General features: G+C 40.3%; 1 protein-coding gene across 1 annotated transcript in view; it reads left to right on the top strand.

Annotated features, from left to right (window-relative positions):
* The window catches only part of igsf5a (immunoglobulin superfamily, member 5a), a gene marked incomplete at both ends in the record, with an annotated part of 46,774 nt that extends 33,285 nt beyond the window's left edge, over positions 1–13,489 (top strand). Inside the window, one exon of the mRNA XM_083760238.1 lies at positions 13,356–13,489. Within this exon, the coding sequence (XP_083616364.1) occupies positions 13,356–13,489 (134 nt within the window). The remainder of the gene's footprint in view (positions 1–13,355) is intronic.
* Positions 13,490–17,455: the final 3,966 nt, after the last annotated feature.

Below are 17,455 nucleotides of genomic sequence, written 5' to 3'. Positions count from 1 at the left end.
GAAAAGCACCTACACATTAAATGTCTCGACTGCGGGTCCGTTACAGGGTGGGTTTTGTTGCTTATAAATGTAACTTTCTTTTGTGTATCTGACATAATGCTTCAGTATATACTGTAGTTAAAAGGTATCATGGTGAAGTTCAAATGGTTTTCTCCTAATGTGAGCTGCTGAGCAGAGCAATATATACTGTAGCAAATATACTGTAATAATCACAGATGTATTATAGTTATAAATGAGTGGTTTTCAATTTATTCCCGAGTTATCTGATGACAAAATGACAATATATGAAATATATTCATTTATGTCATGGGTTGTTTAGGGCATTCATGCAGAGTTAAGTGTCCAGTGTAGTGACAAGCTGACGGGGCTTTGGGTATAGTGTCGCCAGCCAAGTCAGGCTGAAAGAATGTAGGGTGTATTCACTGTATTGTACAGTCTACAGACCTCTAGGTCACATCACAATTTGACCAATGTGCTGCAGAGTGCGCCAAACAAGCATAGTGTGGACTTGCCTTCAGTGTGACTGATCATGCATTAATTCACCTCTTAGGAGGGAGAGAATGCAGCATAAATTGTATATGTCTAGGAATTATGTTGAATGCACAATCACTTTAGATTAATCATTCTATTAGTTATGTCTTCTAATTTTATGCCAAAGGAAGCCAATGCATTTAGCTTCCAAACACCTTCAAAATCCCTTAATTGTTGAACAGGTAATGCAAAATCTAAACAGATACTGTAGAATAGAAATGCAATCCAAATTTGAGCTGTCATTTTCTTTCATTCTGTGCAAACTTCACAAGCAAGAAGAAAATCATTCAAGCTCTTCAAACGGGAAATGGCACCCTAAATGGTGGAGCTGTATTAAATAGTTAATTTTCTGACTTCATCACTTCTCTGCAAACACAAAATTGCCGGATTAATCAAACATCATTTAGAGAACAGTATTCATAATCTACAGCCAATGCTGCAAAGTAGGCACCTACTGCAATGAATAATACAGAAACAAATTCCAAATGAACATTTTTTCATTTAGCCTATGTGTTGGATGCTCAGTATCAATGAATTAATTCAAATCTTTATTTATGCTCGAAAGGTACTGAGACGAGTTGAGCGAACAAAATAAAATCCTCAGTCAGCAAACGACACAAACATAGATAGGAAGACACATAAAAACAAACTTATAAAAGCGTTAGATTCCAAAATATATAAATTATGATTTGACAAACTTGACAAGGATGTGACAGCTGTTCCAGATACAAAGAATGTTATGAACAGTTTATGTGCCCTGTTCAATTTGGCACACGATTAAATCTGGGTGTTGGAGGAATTATGTTAATATCATGATATCTGCTCAGCCAAGTTCCTAATCAACGGCTGTGCTGCTTGGCAGCCCAGCGGTAGAATCTGTTAGTTTTTGTCAGCATTTGTGTAGGCCAATGTATGTGAAAAATCATGATCAGGCTAAATGTTGTGTTATGCTGGCTATCGGTTCGGCAAAACACTGCATGCATTTTTTCGCCATTTCTCAACATAGTATGAAGATATGAAATAAATAGAAAACCTAACTAGTGGCAAGTCTTTATATTAATTTACACTTCAAACAGACATCAATGATTACAATATTTGAAACTCCACACAGAGGGGCCCTTTCGCCAACCCCGCCTCGGGTGTGGGCGCTGGTGGCGCGGGGGTAGGGCACGCCCCCAGTGTCCCCAGCGGGGATCGAGTCCAGGACTTCTAGCTGTGAGGTGACAGCACTGCCGACTGTGCCACCGTGCCCCCAGAAATATATATTTATTGTGTCTACAATGCCTGTATAGATCGGTTTAACACGCATGAGTGAATGCTGGTCTAGTTGATGCTTCAGCAGGTCTCCCATTTAATGGCTTTGCCTCATACCATTTTATAGGTACTGCAGAGTTGAGGTTTTATCCATTCTTGGATAAAATCATAGAGCCTTCACATTCCTTTTTAAAGATGAGGACATGTAATAAAAGTTGTGATTCAAGATGAATGATAATGCTGTGCGACTACAGTGCATATGTTATGTTTGTTAGTTGCATTGTTATAGCATTTTGGTCCACAATGAAGAATAATGATTTCTGCAGTGTGCTGAACTCTTCTGATGTCCTTGGAGTGCGTTAATCATTGTAACGGCAGACTAGATACTCCAGGCTTGGCTTGGGGTCCCATGCCAGTCATCATGTCATGCATGACCCTATAACTAAGATTGAGATGGATTGAAGTCAAGGTCACTGCTGGTGACGATGACAAGTGGGAGGGTTAATGAAAAGTGGATGAGAAAGAGTGACATAGAGGAACTCAGATGTTGGTGATTTAGTACCCTAAATCACTCACTGGAGCTGGTAGGAATGCTGCTACACAAATAACAGTTGAGGTTGAGTTAAACAAAGTTGTAATTTCAAATACTCAATTTCACCCAGTTTTATTTGCAGATGAGATTAAATGAAATGAACAATGAAAAATATAAACTCCACGTATTCCTGGCGATGGTTTGGGAGAGGCTTTCGTGCCAGCAACAGTAGTCTTGTGAGCCAGACTGTTGCCTCCCACAATGGCACAATTTTCAAATGCTTCCGTACAGTCTGGAATACGAAAGCTCTGAAAATGATCAAGCGATAAAGCGGATGTGACGCACACATCCAATTCGTCTTTACAGTTGCACAAATGTATTTGATTATAAATCTACACAAATGTATTTGATTATAAATCTAAATCATCCAAGCATGTATAACTTGCTTAGCAGAAATGGTAATTATTCTTTTTTACAAACAGCACAGACATAATAAAGTAGGCTATAATGCTTAGACGTTCAAACATGACCAAGTAAGACAGACTGCAAAAGGTTCTTCTACCATAAATAAGTTTATGGAAAAAAAACACACCCGTGTGAACTGAGTGGTCCCCCCCACCCCACCTCTCTCTCTCTCTCTCTCTCATTAGCAGGCAGCAGGCACAGCACTATGCCTCTCTCCGTTTCAGGTGCCCCCTACTGGTACTAATAAGTCATATACTCGTGCTCATGACCACTGATACATACGCACGGACATTGCTGGTTGTAGGAGTGGTTGCACCACTCAAAAAGGAATGGGCATTGCCAAACAGAGCACAGGACAAAATGGCTCATTTGAAATTGACTTATTGACTTTGAAATTGTCTTTTCGCTTTTTTTCCCCTCCTTTTTTGTATGGTCAACACAAAACAGTGAGATGGCTGCAACCGGGGAGCTAAGAGCTCCACGGGCGTGGCAAAAACTGAAAAAAATATATTGTGGGTAATCCCACAATATGTCCCGCTGCACATTATGACCAGACTGAGATTATGTAACCCCCAGCTGTATCCAGGCAGAAAGAGGAGAGAGAGAGAGGGAGAGAGAGAGAGAGGGTGAGGAGTGAGTGGTAGGAGATAGATGTTGAGGACATATATCCTGAGCCATGAGGAGACAACAACCTGCCTGCTCTTCTACCACAAACATAACACACTAGATCATTACATGGACAAACTCATTTAGAAAAACACCACCACAAATTGGACAGCAGGGCTGAGATTGCATTAATCTGAACAGTACATGCATTCATATTGCAGCACCTGCTTTTACTGGTGATTGGATTGGACCAGGATTGAATAGGCTTTATTGTCCCTGTGGGGACAACTGAAGACAACATAAAAAATAATAGAATACATGAAACATAGTTATAAAAGGTATTTATTGTTAACCTAAATGGTATAGAACAATACATTTACATTATTTAAACTGTCATTCATGTAGTAGCTTGTGGCGTTGTGTACTTATGGAATAGTAGCCTTGGCTTTTTTTCCATGGCTGAAATGTGGCTGGAAATGATGAATATTCTGTGTCTTTGAACTTGGATAAGCACCAGTCACATATCCCTATTGGTCTGAACAGCCCTGATCCATCTGCTTAAATATGACATGGTCGCTTGAAGCTACAGTATGGGCTGGAAGAAGAATCAGGAAAGGGAACTAAAACATGAAGGAACACAAGGCTGATATATAGGAAAAAATACTTCAATGGAAAATAGACCACAAGAGAACAAATGAATGGAGATATTGATCAAGATCAGGACATGCCTAGAAGATAGTTATTGATTCAACATAGAGCATTAGTCTCGACTTCTCTCCGCGTCCATTCAAATTCACCCCACTCTCATGAAATCCATTCACTTCATTGAAATTCATGGTGACGTACCCTCCAGTACTAACTGCACAGTGCTGGAGGTGTGATGGAGTCATTGCTGTCCCAGTGTGAAGTACCACAGCACAGTACAAGCAGATGACAATCAGCATGTGGCCAGGAATCATAGTGGCACTGATTCCCTTTGATTTCTCCATGCAAATAGATGAACAGATGACAAAAGTTATTTTCCTACAGCAACTACAATTGGCCCTCCTAATGACATGCTGAAAATGGGAGAAGTTTGTGGTATTTCTTTCCTACTAAAACACACACACACACACACACACACCAAACAAAAACACTGTTAATAATTTAGATGAAGCAATATGGAAAGATCTAGCCACGGAATGGCATACGAATGCTATTTAGGTGCATATGTAAAACAAAACACTTTCACAGTCATATTGATGAGGGGACCAAACTAGGGATTCTGCAGTAGTATCCATAAGCACATTACAACTCAAATTATAATTAACTAATTTGACAAGAATTCTTGAGGTAAAAAAATACTTTCTGTGACCCTGCCTAAAAGAAGCCGTCTCATTTTCAGAGCAACTTTGCGTGCTTCTTGTAAAGCCTAATGGCAAACACAATTTTCTTAATGAGACAATCGGATAACAATCAGAACCATAAAATTGTTATATTAAAGAAATAAGGTATTGTACCTGCGTCAGTAATTATTTACACTGTCTGTAACTAAACTTTATTGAAGACCAAAAGGAAAACACCAAACTGTTGCTTTTGAAGTTAAGTTGCAACAAACAAAAGAAATTGACATTCAAGATTTCAAACCACAAATGAAAATGTCCAAACTCCGATTAAGTCCGATTTAAGTCCTGCAACATAAAGTTCCTTTCAACGTCTACAATGAGTCAAGTATCAAAAACATGATCCCAAAAGTAATCAAAGACCAAAAGTAAACAAACAAAATTGTAGATCTTCTAATCTAATTTCCAAAAATCAAGTAATCGATAAAGTCATAAAATAAAAAGGCAATGCATTGCTCAAAAAGTGAAAGGTACCCAACCATATCAAGTAAAGAGGCCACATCAGGTCTTCCTTTATTAAAACCCTCAGAAATGTTCCTTGGCCAAACGTTTCTTCTTCAGATGATCATATCTCAATGTTTTCCGGGCCCAGTGCTACTCTGTGGTTTATCAATTTCTGATAATGGTTTAGTACCTTTACCTTAAAAGAGTCTCTTTGACAAACAAACCACCACCAAACACTCTTTTTGATACCTCAAATAAAGAGATTCTATATAAAGAGCGAAACTCCCAAGTCCAATAGTAACAACCAGTGCCCAGTGACTCCGCCATATTGGAGTGATGACGTAACTTCTGGTTACTTTAAAAAACATTAGAAAGTCATGCTGTACAAAACAAAAACTTGTTTTCATCCTATTCTACTCTCATATATCGATTTGCCCATTTATTTATCATATTAGCAGAAATTAGTAACATATTCATTCAGAATGTCAGGGTGCATGTGTGCGCAACTGCGCATGCATGTATGCACGTGCGTGAGCGGCCGTGCATGTTTACGTGCGTGTTTGAGGTGTTACATAGACAAAGTGTTGCGCAATAGATATAAAAAATAGATGCCTCATTGGCCGCTGCAGTTCATTGGAACGACGTCTCCATTGAAGGCAGGAAGTCAAGCAGAAGTGCCATAGGGAAGCGTTGAAGGCACGCTGCGTCGCTGCCCAAGTGACGTCACTCATGAAACTCCTCCATGTCTCTCGCTGTTAATCAACGGGACTTCCATTACGCACACAGAAGCTTGACAAGCTTCAGCTCATGCTTCGCAAGGAATCTTTGGGCAGCGCTACCGCTACACCATCTAGTGGTTATTCCAAGTATTTGAGGAGTTTCGCCTCTTGTTCTAGAATCTCTGCCTCAAATCTAACCCCCGGCCGGCTGACTTCCTGTACTTTTATAGATGTTCCTGGTACCTCACTTCCTGGAACTATTGCTAACATGCTTTTTCCCCACAGCTCCCCCTATGATCAAACCTTGTCAACAGACAATCAATGACCATGGTTTAACTATACAAAACAAAACATATTTTTCCGTACACTACATTTCCGGGTTAAATATTCATATTTTAACCAATATATTCCCTTATCACCCATTGTAAGTTGGCTATTTTCAACGAGCAAAACTGTTGCGCAATGAAGTATACATGCAGGCTTGAGCTGGAGCCGTTGAGGGATAACTGACAGGAGTTGCTACAGCATTAAGTGCTTGCGTGTCACTGCTGCAGAAACATGGATTATAGAACAGTATATGTGCCTTACAGGCCTCCCTAGACGCACAACCGCACGCAGTGCTGGATGTTCTGTGAAATTAGAGTCTCTAATGAAGCATGTGGTGTCTCCAGTAGATACAACACATCTCAAAGACAATGCTTTGTTATTCATAGCAGCTGTTAAAGGTGGAAAATAAATAAACATTGTTTGAGTGTAAAGGTTGTTACTTTGCTTAAAATAAGTGGCGTTATCAGATTAACATGGTTTGCTGAATACTACATCTTCCTGTCCACCCCCATCCCAACCACTTATATTTCCCACTTTTCTTTGTCCTTTGCAGAGACAAGGATCCGGAGCAATGACTGGAAACAGCAAACCATCCGTAGGACAAGGTATTAAAAACGAACCAAAACAATTGTACTTTTACACTAGCCTAGATCAATGTTCAACAGAGAAACTCTCCACGATGTCACCAGACCCTGAATCAGGTGTGGCTATAGCGATTCAGGGGCTGGAGCCAGGCTACCGTTAAGCGTTAACAAGCACAGTAGGCTACACATAAACAGTGTGGTTGACGCAAGTTAACGATAATAGGACAGTGATGCTATAGACATGAAAGACAGTAAAATGTATTTTTTATATTCTCATGGGAAAACATACAGCACCCACTGGGTGTTCTCAATAGCACAATCTGAAAATCAGTAGACTAAGCGACAGAATAATACATCGTCACCTTCTTAAACTAACGGCCTAAATCATTTAAAAAAAAGTTTTATTTTAAAAAAGCAGGTTTGAAGGCTCATTAGAATTTAATCATCAAACAAAAAAAATCTTATGTTGCATTCACACCAGCATGATACAAAAAAAACTAATCCTGCTGCATATTGTCGGAAAGTGTGCTTCATTTGGCAGGTGTGAAGGTTCATTCGAATTCTGATTCGCATCAAAGAACCGCATTCTACTTCGCCAAAAAACAGGGGTTTCACTTCGCTTCCAAGTGCACCAGAGTGCATTCACACCACAGGTGTGAATGAAGAGATAGAAGCGATTATCACAATATGGCCAGACGATCATATAACAAAAATTCTGAAGGTTACACACAAAAACATTGCAGTGTAGGATATATAGCGAGAGAATGGAGGCATTAAGGGTTCCATTCCACATTTGCACAATGTTGCATGTCGCATTAAAGTAAAGAGTTTGCGCTCGCACCTGGAATCCTGGTGGTTCCGCTGATCTGGAGTCAGATAAAAGTAGTAGGCTAGCCGCTATTTTACAAAACAAGTTGGTCAATTTGTACACACTCACACTCACACTCTCTCTGTCTCTCGGCTCACTTTACGTCCTATTACTCAAAGTAAATTTTAACACAGCAGATTTCACTGTGTAGTTTATGAATTGAACACATTGATAAAGTTCCGTGCTGCGGTTGGCAAATTTTAAATGCAAGAATGAGTCTACCGAAGGACAGATGAGAATGTGACCTACGGTAACTCACACTCTTGCCATTTTACTGAAAGGGGCAGGATCAGCACAATCCTTTTCAATTAGGACTTTGGCGTCATGAAGAGCTGATTTAGGCCAAAAGAATAATTTCTCAAAAAATTACTTAGGCCGTTAGTTTAAGAAGGTGACGACATGTAATATCGAACCTTTTCAAGGCACATTATATTCAGCAGTTTAATGGCCATCTTTCTACTACTAACTAGTAGTAGCCCCTACATGTACCTGGAAACTGCATGTGGTTCATGCTGAATCCTCAGGGAAATACTGAGCGCAGAGTCAAGGTTTAGGCTGCTTAATTTAATCTGATTGAGGTGAGAATTACATTTGCTTGATATTTATACAAAGGAACAGGAATGATTGTGTATCCTCAGTGATCATACAGTATGTCAGTGCCTTCAATTTAACAATGATAAAGAGAGTGTATTGCTTTATGTCATAACAGTAGGTGATCAATATCACAACCATTTCAAACATATTCGTTGATATAAGTAAAAAGTATTATACAGGTATACATACAAAAAATATATAAAGTATCATGGTGCTATATACAGTATGCTTCATCCTCTTGGACTTCTAATTAAATTAGTTGATGGTGAACCTTTGCTATTCATTAGTTAATATTTTGGACATGACACTGAGGGCAACTCATAGTGCTGCCAGTTGATCTTAGGACGTTTTTACACTAAGTGGTTTCCCCATCCCTATAGGCCACTGCACCATCAATCATTACCTACCTTTTAACTGAATGAATCCTAATGGCTATGAGGGCTCCCAGAACATACTCTGATGGTTTTCGTTGTTTACATTTCTATTATAACCAGAACCAGGGTTGTCCTTCATAAATAAAACATTGTGATGCGATCTACATTGTAGATCAGCTATTTTTGCTCGTACTGTATACGTTAATCCAGTATGTATAGAACTCTGTTCTGGATTCACAGAACTCTAGGTTAGTACCAACCTAGTTAAATTCTGAGTGAGAACCTTATCTGAAGGCTGACTGGGTTCTCGTCCGAACAGAACTTATTACTTGCCTCCTGTGGCTCTCCCACTGACTCGTCCTTTCAACTGAGGTGGGATGACTGGGCTTGTCCCTGCCCGGAGCGCCTGTGCCAGCCGGCGTTTGGCTGCATGTGGGGTTCCAGATGTCGGTGTGTTGATTTTAGGAGAAAGTGTAAAACTGCAATGACAAAATAACAGGAACACAAACAAATGAGAATAATATTCAACATAAAATAAATAAAAATGCTACTATGCATGTAGCACTCCATTGACTCCCTACTCATCCAAATGCTTGTATTAAACAACGTTAAACTCACCAACATTGCAGCTCTAGGCCAAGCTTGAATTATCCTCTTTCAATCTGCCGATCTTTCGTTTCATAAAAATCCACCGTAGACATGTTATGAGCTACTTTATGTCAAGAATAATCACCTGCACAGAATTTCTTGACAGAAAGTATAGTAGCTCATAATGTCTACGGTGGATTTTTATGAAACAAAAGCTCGGCAGATTGAAAGAGGATAATTCGAGCTGCAATGATGGTGAGTTTAACGTCGTTTAATACAAGCAGATCGCAAACGCAAATTGGATGAGTAGGGAGTCAATGGAGGGTATTGCAACTCTAGCCATTATAAAATAAAATCTAGAGTTGCAAATTGCAGCTACTATGCACGTTGCATCACTTGTACAATGTACACAATAACAGACAAGCATGGTGTTTAAAGCCCACATATTAAACATTATTTCACCAACACAAACATAAGAGGCCTAATTGCAGTAGCTGCTACAGACAGTGAATGTAAGTCTACAACTTAGCATGCTCTGTTGGCATGGCTGCACAGTAGTTAGCATATTAACAAAACATACTAGGCCTACATTTCACACATAAGAATGATGCACATATTAAAGGACCACTTCATCACTTTTCAACCTATCTTCATATAATAGGTCCTCACTAATAATCATGAAATCCTCACTAATAATCATGAAAACAAAAGGCGCAATTATTTTCTACTCAGTTTCTCATAGGAGGGCTGTGGGCAGTTCAGAAACCGTCCTCCAGTGACATTATCGATGGGGAATACAAGCTAATAGAAACTGCAGGCTTTCTAGTCCTGAAAAGTTGCGAAAATGGAAGCTGTGATAATGCTGGCCGTTATGCCGGAGGTTCCAGGGAGTAGACAGGTCCACAAGTACTTTTTTGGCTTTTTATTTACCTTGAAAGTGCAGTGCGAGTCAGCGACGAAGTACAAAAATAAATAATACTGGCCAAAACAACGTTCCAATAAAACAAAACAAACACTTGAAAAACTATACAATCAAGAGACAAGCTGGTGCTGGTGCTGGTACAGGTACAGGTACAGGCTTTTCCCTGGCTGGCAGTTCTCCCCTGTTGTCTCTTACCTAGCCTCAAGTGAGACTGAACTACCTCCACCTGCAGCAATCCTGCTTTTAAATGGTGGGGCAAACCATCCTCTGATTAAGTAAGTGGTCATTAGTTAACTCGCCACATGGCTAACTAAGCCTATGAGTAATTCTTCCACATTACTATATGCATTAAAGGAATACATACTAGATATACAAACACTCAACTATTTCACAGCTCCAATTCATTTAGACTTTAGAGAACATAAATAAGACCAAACATAATACAGACAGGAACAAACACCCCTCCTCCTCTACAGTACTTGGCAGTTGGCACCCACCAAACTAGAGAGGAGTGCCAGCACTGCATAGGGGAGACAGGTGACAGACATACCAATGCAACTTCAGTGTCAATAAATACAAATAAACATTTAAAACTCTTTCAACAGTTGTGTTAATTACAAAAAATGTCATTTGTACAATATAAAACCGTTACTTCCAGTCCAGTTGTTTGTCCATTGATCAAGTTGACTTAACTGTGTGGTCTGTTGCAAGGTCCTTGATATTGTCTAAGGGCACGGGCTGCCCCGTGACAGAAGCCAATCTGCCTAATGATGATGTCACTGGAGGACGGTTTCTAAACTGCCCACAGCCCTATGAGACACAGGCTGAGGAGAACAAAACCGTGCCATTTTATCATGATTATTAGTGAGGACCTATTATATTAAAAATATTCTGCTTTTGATAAGAAATAGGTCCCGACTCCTGCCCACAAGTTTGTCAATCTCAATAGCAAACGGTATGGAATATCAAAATCCTGTTTGACGCAATTGACAGTCGTTACATGACACAAATTGTGCTTAATTTGGTGAAAGAAACACGTACTGCAACAAATAGTGACATTTATGGCACCCCCTATGGGTCAAAGTGAAATAGCTTTTGGCTGTTTGCCTCAATATGTGCACGCTGTTCATGTCATGATTTGTGAGATTCTTTACAAAACAAGTTCCTCCTGCAAACTTGGAAGCCTGAATCATAGCCAATCGGAATGGACAAATCTGACAGATACATCTTCATCACATGTCTAGATGGTGTGTAACGATTTGTGTGAGTTTTGGAGAAAAACAATCTGCAAAAAGTGTGTTTTGAAGAACACAAAATGGTGTAAATTTAAAAAGAATAGTCAGGCAGACATGCACAACACCGGCAGGCACGGACCCACAGCCATCGAAACAATCTAGAGCAAGCAAAAAAACTAATTTTTATCCTGCTGATAGAGGAATAGTAATTAATTAATAATGTATGGCTGCTGCCAACATGAAGCAAAATTTGTTTTTATTAATCATGTCAACCGAGAACTTACATTTCAACACCAAGTGCCATCTATTTTTATATATGTACTAGTACTAGCTCATTCAGTCATGTTATTTCATGCATAGAGGATTAGCAGAAATAATTTTGGGTGTGCTGTAGTGTTTATTGCTTTAAAGAAACTTGATATTTGTAAAATACAGAGCATGTGCATAAGCACCCAATAGATGGATTATCTCATGCTATTGAAACCAGGTCTAGCAAATGTAGCTACATTACCTAAATTGGATCCACTTCGTTTTGTATGCAGTTGTATTCATAATGCAAGTGTGGCATCCCCCATTATCATTTACATAGAGGGATTAAAGTGACACAATAAACAGTGTGAATAGCGATACGGAAAAATATATTTGGCAATGCAGTCTCTAGTACCTGTATGGAGAAGATGCTCGCATGCACACAATATGGGAGATTATACATTTACATTTATATATTTAACTGGTCTTCATACATCCGACCAGTTTATCCTCTGATGTGCTTAAGACTTTTGTGTGGCTCTGCGTGGCTCTGCGAAGTTGGCTAAAAGCCACCCAATGTACAATATGTGTGGTATTTGTAATTTAAATTTGGTACTTTTACAATAACAAAACGAATAATGGTGTAGCAGGGCTATATTTTGAAATGACTACGCCACCCTCACAAATAGGAGTGAGGGATCCTACAAACCATAGCATTAACCATACTAGACCTTACCCGTTCTGAATATATGAACACCAAATTATGTATGGGTAATGCGATGTAATAGATCACATTACTGATTGGGAGGGAATTGTCCTGTCTCGCTATAGCGCACGTAGGCTACACTATCGCAAATATAGCGGATTTATCCCCCAAAAAGCATGTTTTTGCAATAAACATTGTAAAATTCTGCATTTCCAGTGACCCCTATGGATGAAAATGGAATCGCTTTGGGCTCTCCGTTGATTAAACCACCCTCGACATGTGAATGAAATTTGGGGTGGATTGGACATTCCGTTGGTGATTTGTGTCATTTTTTGTAAAACAGGCCCCTCCCACTAACTCCCCGCTTTTTTGTGAGATTTGCACAAAAGCTGTAGGTGGAAGACCAAAAAGTGTGTTTTGAAGAAAAGTCAAAATGGCGGAAAATCTATCCTGACGCAAATGGGCATGGCCTATATGGGGAGATGCATCATGACCCAATTAAGGAATCCAGGGAAAGTGACATTTTGTACTGTATACGTTAATCAAGTATGTATAGAACTCTGTTCTGGATTCACATAACTCTAGGTTAGTACCAACCTTCTGAGCAAGGCCCAAATTAAATTCTGAGAACCTTATCTGAATGTTAAAATACAAAAGGGAAGAGGGGTTATTATAGCTGGGAAATCATGATCCTAAAAGTGGGACTGAGCCCAAGGGCAGGTGATATAGGGTGAAGGCTTCAGGGCCTACTGGGCCTCAAACCAGAGGTCACCCCTTTTATGCACTACCCTTAAAGGGGCAGTGCTACAATGTTATAATTGACCCGCTAGACTTAATAAACTGGACCTGAGTTGGCTCTGTACTTGGGCGGGCTTTTTTCTACAAGCTCACAAAACAGCTGGAGGCTGGGGTTCAAATGGTTAAATGACCACACATTGATGCAAGGCCCTTATGAACTGGTAATCCCCCCTGCAGATGAAAAGAAGAAGGACGTCGTACCTGAAGACTTTGACATCGACATGGGCGCCGCAGAGACGGAGAAGGCAGCTGTGGCCATCCAGTCGCAGTTCAGGAAATTCCAGAAAAAGAAGCAAGATGTGAAGTCATAGAGTGGGGCGTGGCTGTCACCCCAGCAGCTCTGCCTCCTCCCAGGGAGCTGCTGTTGTGTTGTGTCCAAGTTGTAGGCTTGGTCCTTGCATGTCAATCCTACTGCACCATCATGGACTTAACGGGTCAGGTCGGGGACGGGGTTGGTTTGTAGGTGTATAGTGGCCGGCGTGGAGTTATAGTTACTACAATACACTAAACAATAATGTTTGTGAAATGGTATATGTGTAGTTTATAAATGATTTGCTGTACACATCAGTTGTATTAACTTATTGAATTCTGGATGTATCGAAATGTTTTCCTATAATTTAGCTATTTCTGTTTTCTATCTTTTTATTGTTTTTTTTATTGAACACACTACATGGTGGAGGTGCCGTTGCATTCAAACATTTAATAGTCTTTCTTCCTGTACACGTACGTCAACATAATCTATGTGAACTGAAGAAGGAATGACGATTGATGAGAAGCTGTTGCTCGTGAGACCATTAATGAACTGCACTCGTCCAAATAGCCTACGCGTATTGATTCGGTTGATATTGTTACTGATGATTGTATTGGTGATCTTACAATGTGTAGTGGATTAAGTACTCATACCACAATACCACAATGTAGAAATACTCTAGTACAAGTAAATGTCCTGCATTCAAAACTGTACGTGAGTAAAAGTACTGTGCAAAAGTATTGGCAAAAAATATACCCCCCTCCCCCAAATAAATAAATAAATAGCAGATATACAAGCTCACAACATGTCGTGATGTGACACGTTGTGACCTTTTTTTTCTCTGCTATTTTTTAACAAAATCTGAAACTAAAGTTTTCAATTTCAAATGGCATCGCATAGCTAGGTTCTTAAAACCCGGGCTTACTGCTTCTGCTGTTGCAACTGTGTGTTTTCCTACCTCTCCATCATGTCCGTAATCTATGCTATGTATGATGTGTTTGTGTTTTTTTCTTCATAAATGTGCTTGTAATTACATTCCACTTGTTTGTTGTCAATTCCAAAAACACACACACACACACACACACAGAACTTCAGCGGACCTGTCCTGTTGATTGAGCTGAGCAGGAGCCAGGTTTCTAGGTCCTGCTCAGCTCAATCAAGAGCCCCAGAATACAGGTGCGGCTCCCAGGATCACATATTTGTACTTTACTTGAGTATTTCCAATTTCCAGTACTTTTACTTCTACTCCACTACATCTCGGAGCCAAAACTTTTACTTTTACTTCACTACAATTATTTGAAAAATGTAGTTACTAGTTACTTTGGCGATTTTAATTTTGATTAGAAAACATACATGACCACTTCAACCCTATACATTTTGGCCATTTGAAGCTGAGCTTGTAGATCGGCTATTTTCAATAGATTTCCTACACATTTTGAACTTGTGAAATGGGACATTCTGCAATATGAATACTTTTACTTCGCTCAAAGAAGTGTACCTTGACTTTTCTGCACGTTGTCTTGCACATGCTTATCTTGAGTAAACTTTGTAAAATAGTGCAAAAATATTTGGTTTTCTTTGGTGAAAGACATTTCAAAAAGTATTTCTTTAAAGACCTTTCTCGTACAAAGCCAACTCATGACAAATCATGACAACAAACAAACATTTTCGGGCTGAACAAATAATTAGAAAGAAGAAGAAAACGGCAGGTTACAACATTCTTTTTTTGTTGTTTTTCTTCTTTGTAATTATTTGTTTTGTCCAAAATATTGTGTTTGTGAACTCGAGTTGGCTTTGTAGCCTACGATGCTTATAAGGTCTTTAAATAAATACGTTTTGAAATGTCTATGGGGAAAATGCATCGTCATGAAAGGGTGCGACGCTCTAGACATACTTACATTTTATTTGAATGAATTTGGCTAAGGGGGGAATGCAGCAGGTCCTGTCAACGTTGTATGTACGTCGTCATATGGACGTCTTTTTGGTATCATCATGGTCAGGTCGTATGGACCACGTTGTATGGACGTCGTATGGACGTCTGGCTGGGACGGCGACTAGGACGGGACGCTTTGGGGTGGTGGTTTACAGAGGTCTGTGTGACGTCGTATGGACGTCGTATAGACGTCGTATGGACGTCCTGTGAGAAGGTAACGGCTGCAGCGTGCAGCCTGCGCGTGTGTGTGTGTGTGTTGTGACTGATAACAGATCTTTTTAACCATGCATTTTCACAATTCACAATTCACAGCTTATTGGGATCTGGGATCGCGGAAGCAAATTCGATGACGGGGCTGTTCGTTTTTTTCAAGATACTTGGTAGATGATTGGATGGGACCGTCTGTCTATCACCGTGTGGGCGTGCAAACACAACCAATCATATTGACGTGTTTATATAGACCGATTCACAGAGGGGTGCCCTGGGCGCGGCCATTACTGAGGTGTAATCCGTAGGCCAGGTGCTCCGTAGGCCAGGTGTAGCTAATCAGTGCTGCTGCACTCAATGGTACACCTCAGTAATGGCCGCACCCAGGAAACCCTCTGTGAATCGGTCTATAGCTTCACATCCGGTTTCGCACATATCCCGCCCTTAGCTCACGCTGATTGGTTCAGTACGGAACAGATTGGTGTCAGCTCAACTCCCTGAGAGATCCCAGATGAAGGCTGTGTTGGGGAACATGGTTACCCAATACCGCCCCCATCTGGCTAGGTACAGCCCCCCAGTGGGTGTACAGGAATGTTTGGGGGGACCTGAAATCAATGGTTGTTAAAGGGACATTTCACAGCTGGAAGAAATGCCAGTCACTCAATGTTAATAGTATTTTTAGTAGGTGGATTACTACAATTACCATAATGCTTTGGTGCACTCACCCCACCTTGTGGAGAGGGGGAGGGCTGTTTTACTGAGACAACATGTAGACCAGGAAGTGAGACCAGTGTCTGTGACATCACAGTTACAATACAGACGTGTTTCTTGTCTCCCAAACATAATTAAGATGAGATCTGGTGGCAAAAGGGGTGAAGTGGCCCTTTATAGGGGGGCATTGAGGTGCTCTTGGTGTAACATGATAACATGTTACCATGAAGGCACTGTGGCAGGGCTATCAGGCCCTGTCACATCAGGCCCCTCTCACAGCACTGTGTGCCATGACCGGGTTGTCATGGTACTGGTCATTGTGCCTTCAAACTAAACACTGAGAACATTGCTACACCAAGAGAATAAAGTTAACGTTGACTCTGAGTTGCTGCTGGTAATTAGAAACAACTGATTGTGAGCCACCAAAGTCACACCAAGTTGAGGCTGGTGTGTCATTAGCACTGTCAGAAACTGCCCCCAATTCAAGAAATCAAAATATAAACCAGTTCTGGACAGGGCCTTTAAAACGTAAACTGATTTCTGACCATGGAAAAAATTAGTAGCTTAATAAACTACATTTTCAGCATAGCATTGCCAGCAGTGCAAGTGACAGTTCCACATTCTCCCAGGCAGATCAGAGGAAGGGATTCAATTCAGCCGGGCCCGGGGCCTTATTTATGACAGCAGTTATTAACCACCGAGTGTGGCAACAAATCTCTGTCACTGTGCTTAATTTGTTGTGGACTTCAGAAGAGGGTGGTGAATATAGTTGTCATCCTGAGTAATATGCCTTCCTATTAGAACTAGGCACATGATATAGGAGCATGGAAGCAATTTTCAGGCAGAGACATCTGGGAGCTGAGATCTGAGCATCTTCACTATGACAGACAAGGACATCCTCAATCAATAGATGATTTAAGGTGATAGGCATAGTGGTCACACATTTTACCTTGTTATTGCTGTGCATGGGCCTAAGAATCCTGAAGGGAGTTTGTCTATACGTTTTTCTATAACTTTTAATGTTTGATTCCATGAATACCAACAAGTGCTGTCCGTGGTTGCTGACAAGTGATTAGACTCCCTTTGTCTTGACCTCTTCCATTAGAAAGGACATTTCAACATTGATTTTAAATCAGGCTATAGGAGGATTCTGGAGGAAGGGTAGAGGAATGGATT

The sequence above is a fragment of the Protomyctophum parallelum genome, assembly GCF_964188405.1.
Source record: "Protomyctophum parallelum genome assembly, chromosome: 1".
Taxonomy (NCBI): Eukaryota; Metazoa; Chordata; class Actinopteri; order Myctophiformes; family Myctophidae; genus Protomyctophum; species Protomyctophum parallelum.
Note: the sequence above shows the minus strand (reverse complement) of the source record. Positions and strands in the feature narration are given on the sequence as shown.